This window comes from Durotheca rogersii (assembly GCF_024521655.1).
Source record: "Durotheca rogersii strain YMJ 92031201 chromosome Unknown GGS23scaffold_13, whole genome shotgun sequence".
Taxonomy (NCBI): Eukaryota; Fungi; Ascomycota; class Sordariomycetes; order Xylariales; family Xylariaceae; genus Durotheca; species Durotheca rogersii.
Window position 1 is genome coordinate 365,276 of NW_026251244.1, and position 13,432 is coordinate 378,707.

At 56.2% G+C, this 13,432-nt stretch overlaps 3 protein-coding genes across 3 annotated transcripts; 2 read left to right on the forward strand and 1 right to left on the reverse strand.

Annotated features, from left to right (window-relative positions):
- The first annotated feature begins 652 nt into the window (after positions 1–652).
- On the forward strand, positions 653–3,540 carry GGS23DRAFT_572045 (transmembrane amino acid transporter protein-domain-containing protein). Its single transcript, XM_051516603.1, has 4 exons — positions 653–1,871; positions 1,935–2,097; positions 2,190–2,762; positions 2,876–3,540. The coding sequence occupies exons 1-4, from the start codon at positions 915–917 to the stop codon at positions 2,902–2,904; spliced, it is 1,722 nt and encodes a 573-aa protein (XP_051371073.1). The 5' UTR covers positions 653–914; the 3' UTR covers positions 2,905–3,540.
- Positions 3,541–8,728: 5,188 nt separating this feature from the next.
- Positions 8,729–10,737, reverse strand: GGS23DRAFT_572060 (Rho type small GTPase). The gene is made up of 6 exons (XM_051516604.1): positions 10,360–10,737; positions 10,256–10,283; positions 9,811–10,008; positions 9,596–9,730; positions 9,096–9,457; positions 8,729–9,038 (listed from the first exon to the last, which is right to left on the reverse strand). Exons 1-5 carry the CDS (start codon positions 10,425–10,427, stop codon positions 9,302–9,304), a joined length of 585 nt encoding a protein of 194 aa, XP_051371074.1. The 5' UTR covers positions 10,428–10,737; the 3' UTR covers positions 8,729–9,038; positions 9,096–9,301.
- A 1,559-nt stretch (positions 10,738–12,296) lies between these two features.
- On the forward strand, positions 12,297–13,408 carry GGS23DRAFT_572063 (uncharacterized protein). The gene has a single exon (XM_051516605.1). The coding sequence runs from the start codon at positions 12,755–12,757 to the stop codon at positions 13,040–13,042; it is 288 nt and encodes a 95-aa protein (XP_051371075.1). The 5' UTR covers positions 12,297–12,754; the 3' UTR covers positions 13,043–13,408.
- Positions 13,409–13,432: the final 24 nt, after the last annotated feature.

A 13,432-nucleotide genomic window follows, 5' to 3' on the forward strand; every position in this document is an offset into this window, starting at 1 on the left:
CACACGGAAACAAACCCAACAAATCATGTACATGAATGATACCCAGAGGAAACAGAGCGACTCGGAGAAGAAGAAAAGGAATAAAACACGACGACAGTATGGACCCAGGGACGGCCTACACGTTTAGGAGCCGTCGGGCATTGCATGTAGAATTATATAATAGACAAGGCGATATTCAATTCAAGGGCTGTCACCATTTCTATCCGGCTTCCGGGCTTCTTTCTTCGCCGCCATCCCTACTCCGACTTTTCCTAGCTTCTGGTCTCACCCGCTCACCCCCTCGTAAAGGGGAATTAACAAATCACGGGCATAAGCGGATAAAAATAAAACCAACGTCGAGGGACCAGAAAAGGGGGGGAGGAGGGGCGCGGTAGCGAAGTACCTAGTGCTCGGCTGGATCGGCCATGTCACTCCCATTTACAACGGGGCTCCCCGTAGGCTGCCTACCTGCCTGCCTGCCTGTACCTTGCCTTCTTCGTGCTATAGGCTACTACGTACCTAAGTATACGCCTATAGGCGCCCTCGACCTGGAGCTTAAGTAAGCGGCACCTAGGTACCTATCTTTCCTTAGAAATCTAATGCATTCTGCATTGGGCTTTACATAAGGGGGGCATTACTTACATAACAGCCACCTGTGCACCCATGTACGGTATGTAAATGGATATACTATATGTACCTGGCATGAAATCACATGGCGATAGGCCGAGCTGAAGTAAGGTCAGGCCGATGCTCGTCTTCTTATCGGGGACAGGCGACATTCTGACATCTCTCAAGCCCCTTCTTTCGACGAGGCACGGCCCAAGCTGAGAACCGAGATCGTTGAAACAGCCATCAATTCCACTCGTACCCGAACCCGATTCTCAAGACAGCCCCGAGTTCACCTCTCTCGCAAGGATGCCGCCGGGATAAACACAATGGCCAAGGCCACGACACACAGCTCTAGAGAGCAACCTCGCAACCCGAATCTGACCGAAGCTTTTGTGAGCGAGGAGCAGCACGGCTTGCTCGCAGGCCACGTCTCCGACGACGACGATGACGCCGACAATGACGACGCACCCGACGACGCACCCGAACATTCCCGTGGCCATGGCCGCACCCGGGCGAATGGCCTCGTTGTCCAACCGGGCGACGGCAACGAAGCCCTCCCCAGCTCCCTCCGCACGCCACGCACCCCCCGAACCCCCAACCGAGTCCGCTTCGACCTGCGGCCTACCAACATTCCCCCTCCGGCCAACGGCGACCGCCGCCCCCCCTTGCCGAACGACTACTTCGACGTTGCCGAACCCGACAGTCCCGGTTCCGACTCGACATCGCGACCCCTCCTGACCGACATCGAGGCGCCCGCCGTGACCCTAGCCAACAGCCTCGACCTCGCCGACGGCGACATACACGAACGGGCCGAGCGAGAACGCACGCGGCCCAAGTCGGGCCTGAGCTCGGCCTTCATGAACATGGCGAATAGCATCATCGGCGCCGGCATCATCGGGCAGCCCTACGCGTTTAAGGACGCCGGCCTGCTGGCGGGCATCCTGCTGCTCATCGCCCTCACCGTCGTGGTCGACTGGACTATCCGCTTGATTGTCATCAACAGCAAGCTAAGCGGCGCCAGCAGCTTTCAGGGCACGGTCGAGCACTGCTTCGGCAGGACGGGGCTCATCGCCATCAGCGTCGCCCAGTGGGCCTTCGCATTCGGCGGCATGGTTGCCTTCGGCGTGATCGTGGGTGATTCGATACCGCAGGTGCTGCGCACGATATGGCCGGAACTAAGCAGCATACCCGTGCTTGGCCTGCTAGCGGATCGCAGGGCGGTCATTGTCGTCTTCATCCTGGGCATCAGCTACCCTCTGTCCTTATATAGAGATATTGCGAAGGTAAAGTCTCCCACGACCGCCGCGGCGGCAGCTAGTCTAGTCCACCAGCTAAAGCGAAGACAGCTCGCCAAAGCAAGCACGCTTGCTCTGATCAGCATGACCGTCATCCTCGTTACCGTTGTGGTTCAGGGCGTTCTTACGCCGCCGGAGAACCGCGGCAGTTTTACTTTGCCTCTACTTACGCTAAACGACGGCTTCTTCCAAGCCGTCGGCGTTATCTCATTTGGTGTGTCATTGTCTATCCTGTCACGGGCCGCAACCGGAATCCAGGTTCGGGTTCGCGCAGCACGATGCTAATCAGAGGGGGGCGCTTACTAGCATTTGTTTGCCAACACAATTCTCTGTTAATCTACGGCTCCCTAAAGACGCCCACGATAGACCGGTTCTCCACGGTGACGCATTACTCAACGGGCATATCGATGCTTGCGTGCATGATCATGGCGCTCGCGGGCTTCCTTACCTTCGGCGACAAGACACTCGGCAACGTGCTTAACAACTTCCCGGCGGACAACACGATGGTGACGATCGCGCGGCTTTGCTTCGGCTTGAACATGCTCACGACGCTACCGCTTGAGGCGTTCGTCTGCCGGGAAGTCATGTTCAACTATTGGTTCCCCAACGAGCCGTTTAATATGAACCTCCACCTCATCTTCAGCTCGACACTAGTGGTGTCGGCCATGACGCTGAGCCTGTTGACGTGTGATCTCGGCGTGGTATTTGAGCTAGTGGGGGCGACGAGCGCGTGCGCGCTTGCTTACATCCTGCCGCCGCTGTGCTATATCAAGCTGAGTTCGAGGTCGTGGAAGACGTATGTTGCCATGGGAGTTGTGGCGTTCGGGTGTGCTGTCATGGTTATCAGCATGTTCCAGGCGATTGGCAAGGTGATCCAAGGTCGGTCTCTTTTTGCTTCCGTCCCCCCCTTCCTCTCCCCCCTCCTCTAGCCCGGCTCGGTAGCTAGCCGTCTTACTCGGCGCGATAGCTGACTTATACCCTCTATTTCGCAGGTGGAGGCGTGCCCGCCCAGTGTGTATGAGACTCGATTATTATCATCATTATTATTAGACTTTGTATCGCTGTATATTATAACCATAACCAAACATGTAAAGTGATCGACTTGGAGGTGAGGTTGGAGAGGGGAGGCGGGGCGGGTGATAGCGACGGCAAACTGCAGCCGGCTTACCGGGGAATGGCATCCAGGTGAAACTGAAGATACCAATACAAGGCTCAGCGGTGTTATCGATCGATGGATCATGTGCCGGCCACGCCACCAGACGACAATGACGGTGAGGCGACAGGCCGCAGAAGGCATTCCGACGTGGAAGCTCATGTGTGATTTGAGGATGCTCCCAGACCGCTGGGACCCGCCCATCTGCGTCTATCCACCCTCTTCTCCCCCTCCCCTTCTGCTCCCTGCAGGCGCATAAGTACATGTGCAGACACTGGCAGTAAGGGGTGTGAACACGGCGTCGTATCGCTTACCGCGGGAGGGCTAGATATGTAGGCATGTATGTATGTTTGCGCGCGAGCGCGTACGTGTGTCGTGTATAGGTGCGTTCGGCCTGGCTCGGATGGCACTCTGCAGTTGACTTTCTAGTCGACCTACAGATCGGACCCTCGCGCGCATGCAGCGATTGATTAGATATCGAGGCGGCTTGGGACGTGATGGTGTACGAGCAAGTGCGAGCACGTTATGAGAGGTGAGAGACAGCGAGACAGAGGGAGGGGGGGGGGGGGGGCGTCGGGATGAGTTAGCGGCGAGAGCGAGACTGCCGAAGCACGGATCGAGATGGCATCACGACTACTAACCAGTCTCTATCCTCCCTCCCCGCGCGAGCAACGGCGACGCATGGGGATGCCTACATGAGATTATGTAGATGGACACATGTAGTAACCACCATAGCTGCCCGCGCCTCGCTCCCTCGTCTTCCACGCCTCCAATATTTCTCGAGATCCCACCAGTTGCAATTTTACACTTCACTACACTATATACATTATACCACATTATACCGCCGGCCCTGCGGCAATCCTCGGATCCTCGCACAGGCACTCGCTACGTAGGGCCGTGGCATACGGTGGTATACATGTAGGTAGGCATACGCACAAGCAGACGCGCACACACATATGCACACAAGCAACAGGCGTGCCGCACACGCATACCACATACCGCATCCTGCATGGCCGGGGAGGAGGGGGGAGGGTTTACCACACGATGGACTACCACACGCCAACACCACCGCCTCCACTACCACCACCCCTCACGGGCGTACGCCTCGTCTCCGTCTCCGTCTCCTTCTCCTTCTCCATCTCCCGGTCCCGTCCCCTAGCCCCTAGTCCCTAGGTTGATTTGGTCCTACCAGAAGCAGCGTAGCCGTCATATTCACCCCGATCCAACCCATCAGATGATGAGCGATAACATACGTGGCGGCGGTAGGAGGATAAGCAATTAGTTTCCTGCTGGTTGGTGGTACCAGAAGAAGCAGGCAGTAATCAGTACACGGACGGGGGATAAAGACACGGAGTGGAGAGAGGGGGGGGGTGGTGGTGGTGGTGACAGTGAGAAAGAGAGAGACCGAGAGAGGGAGAGCTCGCTCTGTCTAGAGAGATAGCGAGTTGTGCCATACAGGTGATGAGAGATAGCGAGCTGTGCCATACAGGTGATGACGGAGGCCAAGTAGAGAGATCGATCACATCCCGCTACCCCAACGGGCTCGAGACCGTACGGCTTAGCTCCTTAGTTAGCCGCAGCTGTCATGGTCGATAGGAGGGGTAAGAGATTATCGCCTAAGCCCAGGTGACCCCGAACCCTTCGCGACCCCGACCTATCTTCTTCTCGAGATTGCTCATCCCTCCCCCTCCTCATCGGGCAGGCAGGGAAAAGGTAGGCAGGGTAGGCCGGCCGGCAGGATTTCCTTCTTCCTTTTTTTCCCGTCCTGTCCCGCGCCCTAGGCTACATGCGCGAGCTGAGGCAGGAGAAGAGGGCGAGAAGATGGCTTGGCTCGCCCGGTCACGAACAAGCTCGGCCACGAACGGTCTAGGGACGGGTTAGATAGACCCACCCCCGTAGGCGCCGTGTGCGCATGCGATGCGTGTGCGATGCATGCGATGCGGCCGGTGTGGTGGGTACGGTCAGTGAGGTCAGGTAGGCAAGCCCTGCATCCCAGACACTGTATGCAAGCAGGCAGGCAGATGGATAGAGAGACGGGGCCAGATCGGTGGACGAGGCAGACGTCTACGAGGAGAGCGAGGAGAGGCTGGTTGAGGCGGCTGCGGCAAACGAGAGGTACGGCGAGGCCACCAACAGGAGCGGCAACGGGGATAGAGCCGGCAGGGAGGCGAGAGGCGTCAAGCGGGAAGGCGAAGGGAGTAACGAGGGCTAAGACAACAACAACAACGAGACAAGTCGACACCGATCCAGATGTGAATGGCGGACCGGCCGTGGGGGGAGGAGGTGCTCGACGTGCGTGAACGTGCGAGGAAACACGATCGAAACGCGATCGTTCGTCCGTCCGCCTGCCCATCCCACCCATTCATCTGTCTTGCCCCTGTCTGTTTCTCTCTGCCCCGTTGCGTTGCGTTGCGTTGCGTTGGAGACCGATTGAGACCGAACCCACCCTTCCCCAATCACCATCGCCGCCTCACACACGCTCGCATCTGCACTTAACACACTCCCTCTCTCACCACCCGTTACACAGCGGCGGACACACGATAGGGACACATACGTGCATTTGTACATACAATCCACCCACTCGTCGTAAACTCCATCCATGTGCAGGGGAGGCTGCCAAAAAAAGGTCACGAAGACGGGACTTACCTAGTTAAACTACTAGTAGTAGTGGTAGGTAGTAGTAGTAGGCAGACAGGCATCCATCAACGCCCAGACCCTTCACCAGCTGGTTCCCAGTCTCCTCTCCTCGTCTTTTCCTCCTATCTCGCCCTCTGCCTCTTCAGCTGATCGAAGCTTAAATACCCCCCGTCCTCTCCCTCCCTCCGTCCCTGCTGTCTATCTATCCACACACACACGCACACACGCATCAGAACCGGCCACCACCAGACCCGCCGCGATCGATCTATCCATACCTACCTGCAGCTCACCACTGCCCTCCTCTCTTCTGCCTATAGGCATCCACCCGTGTAAGTCTGCCTACGGCTGTTGCTGCTGCCATAGTCACCCAACCCTTATCTGCCCCCCTCCCCCCCCCCTCCGCCTCGTAGACTTCGCCTGTCTCCCCCCCATCCACACCCTCTTCTCACCTCTCCCGCGAGAGAGGATCGAAGGGCGAGGGGTGCGGTGGTGGGGGGACACGACGGGCTAGCGTGTGACCCTCCGCACCGGCTCTACCTAACCCAGCAATTCCTGCTCACATGAACCGAACTTGTTATAACACGTCCACACACACGCACACCTCTCTCTCTACCTATATATAGACCTCACATTCCCCAGAAAACTCCCGCAACTCGAAACTAACACGAAAGACTAGAACCAAGCACACCCTCTCTTTATTCTTACTACCACTATTATTATCAAACAAGTTCGACCCCCCGAACTCGACCCAAAATGCATAACTCGGCGTGCCCCAAGTGCGGAACCACCTTCGACGGCGAGACTAAGCAATGCGGCTCCTGCGGCGCTGTAAGTGTTGATACATGATTCTTGCCCTTTTTTCGTGTGTGTGTGTTTGGGTTTGCGTCTTATACCGGGCTGCTCTACCTATGTCATACCGCACCGTGCCATGTAGCATCAGCCGACTTACCTTCATCCCCTCCCTATCCTCACATCCTCTCCAAGACGGTCCCACGACTAGGAAAGGAAAGTGAAGATTTTTGAAGAAAAAAAAAAACACCCACCCCAAACTCAACCTACACACCGTACCCACCTTTCCCCTCCCCCTCCTCCTCATCCTCCTCCTTCTCCTCTCCCCGGCGCCCCCACCCTCTCCCTCCCATCCCTCCCCCCTGGTCCCCCCTCCCCTCCCGACACACAACAAACCCCCGCCCCGAGAGTGGGCGAACAAACACGCCAGAGACCGAAGAACCCAGACCCAGCAGCTCGGAGGAGGAGAGGGAAAAAAACAAACCCAGAAACCGAAAGAAGAAGGAGGAAGAAGAGAGAGGGGGCCGCGGGAGATCGTGAGGGGGGCTGCCCGGAAGAAGAGAAAGGAAAAGACTCAGCAAGCTAACCACCACCGACCCCATCTCGCAGACCTGCCCCGTCTAAGCCCAACCACGCCCCTCTCTTCCCTCGCACCGTGAACGAGAGCGAGGCGCAGGACGTGCCAACTGGGACTCGACGAGCGCGGGGGAGGGCGCCAGGCGCCTATGTAATCGCGCGACTGCGCGAGAGAGAGAGAGAGAGAGAGAGAGAGCCGGAGTCGGGAACGGACGGACCTCGGGGGGGAGGCTTGTGCGAGTAGTTTCCTTGCCTTGGGGATTTCTCATGTTGTTGCGCGCGCCTTTTCTCTGCTTCACGACGACGACGACGGCGACGATGGGAACGACGGGGTTGCGGGCGGCGGGCGCCAAGGGCGTGTGAGCGTGTGAAATAACAACGGTTTTTTTTTTCCATCTCCGGACGGGGCGGCGCTGGCCGTGTCCGTGCTGTTATGACCCATCGCCGTGAAAAGTTGCCGTCCTGGTCTCTTATTGCTGCTACCGTTCCCTTTCCCCTGGCTCGACGCCGACGACGTCCTCCTCCTCCTTCGACTAGTGAGCTGCGTAGCAGCACCTCCGTACGTCTCGTCTCGGGCGCTTACCCTTATACCCGTCCTCGCGTCGGCACACATGGCTAATAGGCATGTTTATATACCTACCTGTGATCTGACGCCACTCTACCTTCCCCTACTTCCACACATTGGTGCTAGATGACTTCCCTTTCCTTCCCCGAGTACACCTACCCTTGCTGAATCTCTACACCCCGGTTCCGTAGCCGCAACCCTCCGCCTCGACGCCCGCAACAGCAGCGGCTCGCTCGCCGCGACACTTCGACAGAGATGAACCTGGTGCCCGAGAGGGAGACGGGGAGATATCATAGCTCTCGCGGTAGGAAATACAGAATCTGTGATACGCACGCTCACTACCTGCCTCTGCGGCTAACCGCTCTCCTCCGCTCCCCTCCCCTCTTGCCCAAGCCCTCTCATTCTCTATCGTAGCCACATACATAGCCATGCACCTGTAATAAAATCGCGCCGTGGCAAAAAGTCCTGCTCCTCCTCTTCTGTCCCTCCTTCGCCCTCCGTCCTCCACACAAGTCGGTAGGTAGTCAGCTGTTATAGTGATATGTGCTGAGCGAGCTGCCAGCAGAATAACTAGAACCGTCCCCCACCCTACCTACGAATCTCCTGCCTTTTATTACACTGTAGGTGCATCACGTAACGAGTAGGTGACCCGTAGCGTTGGGAGTCCTAGTAGCAATCGCGGCTGCCGTCCTGAGAACAAATCGCTTAGTCTCTGTCCATTCTGCGCACGCTACCCACTCGTCCCTACCACGTATTCGTGTCACTGCTAGTCCTAAGAGGTTGGTCTACTTGGGTGGTGACGAAGAGCTACTGGAAATGCGATGTACAGTCGGTAGGTGATAACCCGGACTCGTAATGGGGGTGTTCTGTTGGGGGGATGCAAGGGGTGTGTTTGGTGTAGGCTTCACGGAGGCTTCTGGTTCGCGAAAGGGGCAAGTCCGTCGAAGGCTACTTAGCACTTGTGGAACTTGGGGAGGGCGAGGGCGAGGGGGTGGACAGGGGGATACGGGATGGCAAGCAGTAAGCCGCCTACCAGTTGATGACGTCTCGGGAAAAGGGGGTTGGGGGCGGTTGAGGGGATGGTGGACACGGTACAGCGGGAAGGATGACGAGACTACGGCAGAGGAGAGAGAGAACACCGGGACCTGAGCATTAGCAAAGCAGTACGATTGGGGGAAAAAGAACCGCGGGAGCAGCCCCTTCGCGACAAATTTCCATCTCCGGTTGGTCCGACGCGAGAGGAACTATCAAGAGACCAGATAAAAAAAAAGGAGAAGATTTATAATATAGCCGTATTCTCTGGGGTTGGCTCGCCAATCTTGACACACACATACGCACACACCCAACACATCTCTCCTCCCCTTCTCTTCCGACGGCAGAGCATGCCGCCTGCTCTGTTCCCCCCAGTCCGTGGGAGTTCCAGTACAATAACCCCCTTTGCTCTGTCACCAATATGCTCCCGCCGAGAGTTGGGAGATATGTGAAAGCTAACCTGAGTTGCACACCGGCCGAGGCGGTGGTTATGAGTAGACGAATCAAGCTCCAGCCGAGACCATGATGCCGAGGAGGTCCAACCCTTCCAGTCCGTCCAAAACCCTTGTTATCATCTGCGTATCTCGCCCGTAGAAAGAGCCTGCGAGGACGACGACGGATTACGACGGTATATTGAAGGTATCATAAAGGGAATCGACGGTGCGTTTAAAGGACTAAGCACTTGGAGTGCTTCTTCTGGCGGTTGCGTGATAGTAGAGCAGCGCGGGTGGCGTGCTCGAAAACCTCGCGGACGCCCTCGTTCGTCTTGGCCGAGCACTCGAGATACTTGTAGGCGCCGATCTTCTTGCGGATATCCTCACCCTACGGGGGTGTTAGCAGTTGCACGTGTGAGTGCGCGAGGCGAAGATGCGACCAGGGCGGTCCCGCCGGGGTGATATTGGGGGGGGGCGGCGGCCCGGGGGACAAGGTTACGATGGGGCGGATATAGAACGAACTTACCTCCTCAGGGGAAACGGGCTTCTGGCTGGTCTTACGTAGCTCCTCGATAGTCTTAGAGTCGTAGCGCAGATCCTTCTTGCAGCCAACGAGGATGATGGGCAGGCCTTGGCAGAAGTGAAGCACCTCAGAGATCCACTGTTGATAGAGCACGTGTTAGCAATTTGCTTACTAGAAAAGCACAGGTAGGCTATGTGCGTAAGGGGGGAGAGGCTGACCTTCTCCTGAACGTTGTCCAGGGAATCGGGGGAGTCGACGGCGAAGCAGATTAAGATAACGTGGGAATCCGGGTAGGAGAGCGGTCGGAGACGATCGTAGTCTTCCTGGCCAGCCGTATCCCATAAGGCTAGCTCGACGTGCTTGCCATCGACCTCAACATCGGCGACGTAGTTTTCGAAAACGGTGGGTACGTAGACCTGTCCGAGAAGAAAACGGGACAAGCTGTTAGCACAATGCAAACGGGAATGATTCCAGGGCGCAAGGGGCGTTCAAGGTGGCATCAATGGCGACGATGCAACAGGCTGTTGGGGGAGGGGAGGGGCGTCATAGTTGGGCCGGTGCCCCCTTGTTTTTGATATGACGCGGCCGGATGTTGGAACAGGACAGGGAAAAGGACGGCGGTGACGACGACGAAGACGACGACGTGGGCGTTGGTGCTCTTACCTCGGGGAAAGTTCCCTTGGAGAAGACGCTGTTGTCCGGATTAGCACGATGGCGGAAGATGGATTGTGGACTGGTGCTCGAGGGGGAGGGATAAAACGACATACATCAACAAGCAGGTTTTACCACAGGCACCGTCACCGACGATGACCAGCTTGCGGCGAATCTCAGCCATGTTGGATGAAGACTAGGGGAGGAATTCGTCGGAAGAGAAGGGGGAAGGGAGTTGGCTGCTCAAGGGTATTCGGGGGATATGCAAGAAAAGAAAAATGGCGTCAAAAGACTGGATGCGATATTCCTCGAGGGGGGTTGATGGTGAAGATTCTTCCTCGAATGTTGATGATGATGGAAGAAAGATGGAGGGAGATTAGAGACGGGACGGGGAGGGAGTGGTGAAGAAGGAGGATGGAAAGGTTGGCAAGGAGGTTGCTCAATAGGTACCAAAAGAAACAACAGCAATAATGTAGACCTCAGGTAAGTACCTCCTCTGCAACTAGATACATGTAGCAGGCGAGGTGCTACCTCCGGGGTATAGGATGTGTATGTATCTTCTACTCCTTGTAGTTAGGCGCGAGGTACATTCCGGGCTCGGGTGTGCAGGTACTTTTAGAGGTCCCTCTCATACCTGGGGTACCTACATGAGGCCAGGCAGGACAGGCAGGGCAGGGCAGGACCAGGCATAGCGTTAGTGATTGGCGGGGACGGAGGTAGATAGAAGCATGTACCTCGCGGAGGATGTACTGTACTGTAGGCGTGTAGGCGTAGGAAGTAGGCATGTTCTTCATCCCAAGTTAGGCGGGAGCGAGCGCGTAGAGGGTACCCCCCTAAACTGTGACAGGGCTTGCCGTACCCAGCAACCTCCTAACCCCCTACTCATGCTCTCCCATACCCACCGCCTGAAGTGTCACACCTAAGGTACCTAAAGCCAGCATGGTAAATTGCATAGATACGCAAGTACCTACATCACGTATGTTAGGTACCTAAGGTATATTAGATTCGATTCGGAGATAGGCAGGTACATAAGTTAGACGGACCTCGTGCCCTCAAGCTGTCCAGGTTAACGGGCTGGGTAGGTACCTCCCTAGGTTCCAATGTTACCAGGTACCTAAACGATGCCTCCTTGAGGTACGGGCGGACTGCACCGCTGCTAGCATCAACAACAGCGGCAACGGCACCTGCTTGCATGGTAGGTACACTAGGTCACGGAGGTGCAGTCCTAAGCATCTAGGACCCCGATCCCTAGAATAAGCTACCTATACCTACATATGAGGAGACCTACCATGTCCCATTCCGTGTCCCATGTCTCAGGTACCTACCTAAGGAGCGAGTGGCGGGCAACCGAATCAGACACGCCGGGATAGGCACAAGCTGGCACAAGACAACACAAAACACACATAATACCGCTGGCACACACACACACACACACACACACCCACGACAACATATACACGACAGATCCAACATATGAGTATGCACATACCACAAGCAACCTCGGCCGCCTAATAGGGCAGAGGCCTGATGGGACCGGCCAGGCTGTGGATATTTCCAGCATGCACCTACACATTTTATTATGCACACACATACACATACACACACGCGCGCGTACGTAGTATAATCGCTACCCTCGGAGCAACTCGACGTACACAGGTACATACTACCAGAAGGAAGGTATCCTAATCCTAGGCCACACCACTCGGCTTTTGATCTACTAGGGGTTGGAGAGAGGGTGTGGGCTAGCAGGCAAACCTCTCCAGATTGGTTCAGAATGGTAAAGCTATAGGCATCTAATACAGACAGCCTCCAGGTACTTAGGTACCTCGGTGGGTAAGGCAATTCATATATTGAAAGCACCAGGCAGGAGGTCTGTACTTATACACGCCACGTGTGTACCGACTCGTACGTATCCTGCAAGCCGGCCTCATGCTGGCCCTGGCGTCTCAGAAATCGGGAGGCAGCCCGCCACGTTCTGGCGGCGGACGAAGCCATAAAGCCGATTCACATGACGAGCGAGGTACATTCAGCTCGTGCTTCGGTACTTTGCGGGGGGGCCTGTGCGCGAAGATGCTTTCCGCCATCCCATCCCATCCCATCCCTCTCCGCGTAGTCGCATCAGCGCATGCATATATGCCTACGCGTTGTATCTGAGCTGACGCCTACTATACCTATATACCCAAGGGACGTGAACGACGCGGGGGTGAATTCTGCTGATATACGGGTATGAAAGGCATCTGCATACGTCAGGTATACATATATATCGCATATTAGTTAAGGATCTACCCACCTATACAAACAATTCTATCCCATCCATCCATCCTGTCAATCATATCCATCCCATGGATGCCTCCGCAGTGCCTATTCATCATTTACCAGGCGAAAGGCATTGCCCGCAGATACGTCGAGCCTGGAAACTACCCGGGTACCCCGTCCCATCAATAGATACATACGCACATACGCACACCTGCATACGGACGCCAATAAAACGACGCTGACAGAGCTCGATAAATGAATGCGGCATCATGTGATAAGTGGCTGTCTCTGAGTCTGGCCTGCGCTCTGCCTCTTTTTCCATCCGGAGTGCAACACAGGCAACCTATCTATCTATCAAGCTGCATGTGTGGTACCATGGAAACCAGCCATCCTATACCTATAGCACCCATCCGCGACCCTCTTACTCGATACATAACGAGTTGGCGACGGACTTCGATACGTGCTGAGTCAGAATACGCTGCTAATCTAATCCTCGCCGTCCGATATATCGACGCAAGTGTCAATTGCGGACTGTGTGGGTAGATCCTCTTGGTGTAGCAGAGAGACAAGTTCCTGGGCGTGTTTGCAACCGCTCGACTTGCGCTCCCTAATGCCGCCCGTACCCGAACATCTTCCAGGAGCTCCCATCTCGCCCGTCTCTCTCACCGACTGACGCTGCAGTGGCCATCTGCTGATCCCGGCTCGCCCAGCTGAAAGAGCGTGGCTCAGTCCCTCTGCCTGCCTACTGTTTTGTCCCGTCGGTCCACATATTTCCGACGGGACACACGTACACGTACACGCACACGCACACGTCCTCTTCCTCTACATATCTCTCTCCCTCCCCCTATCGCGCAATTTGCCTTTCTTTGTCTGCGTTAGATTATTTCTCCCACTAACACGAGCCATGGGGGGGGGGGGGGGGGGGGGGCAGGG

Excerpts from the sequence above, each read along its gene's own strand:
- GGS23DRAFT_572045 (XM_051516603.1), top strand. The coding sequence starts at position 915 with ATGGCCAAGGCCACGACACACAGCTCTAGAGAGCAACCTCGCAACCCG. Across the intron at positions 1,872-1,934 it reads TATATAGAGATATTGCGAAG|CTCGCCAAAGCAAGCACGCT; the intron begins GTAAAGTCTCCC and ends AAGCGAAGACAG. Across the intron at positions 2,763-2,875 it reads GATTGGCAAGGTGATCCAAG|GTGGAGGCGTGCCCGCCCAG; the intron begins GTCGGTCTCTTT and ends TCTATTTCGCAG.
- GGS23DRAFT_572060 (XM_051516604.1), bottom strand. The coding sequence starts at position 10,427 with ATGGCTGAGATTCGCCGCAAGCTGGTCATCGTCGGTGACGGTGCCTGT. Across the intron at positions 10,284-10,359 it reads GGTAAAACCTGCTTGTTGAT|CGTCTTCTCCAAGGGAACTT; the intron begins GTATGTCGTTTT and ends TCCGGACAACAG. Across the intron at positions 9,458-9,595 it reads AGCCCGTTTCCCCTGAGGAG|GGTGAGGATATCCGCAAGAA; the intron begins GTAAGTTCGTTC and ends ACACCCCCGTAG.
- GGS23DRAFT_572063 (XM_051516605.1), top strand. The coding sequence starts at position 12,755 with ATGAATGCGGCATCATGTGATAAGTGGCTGTCTCTGAGTCTGGCCTGC.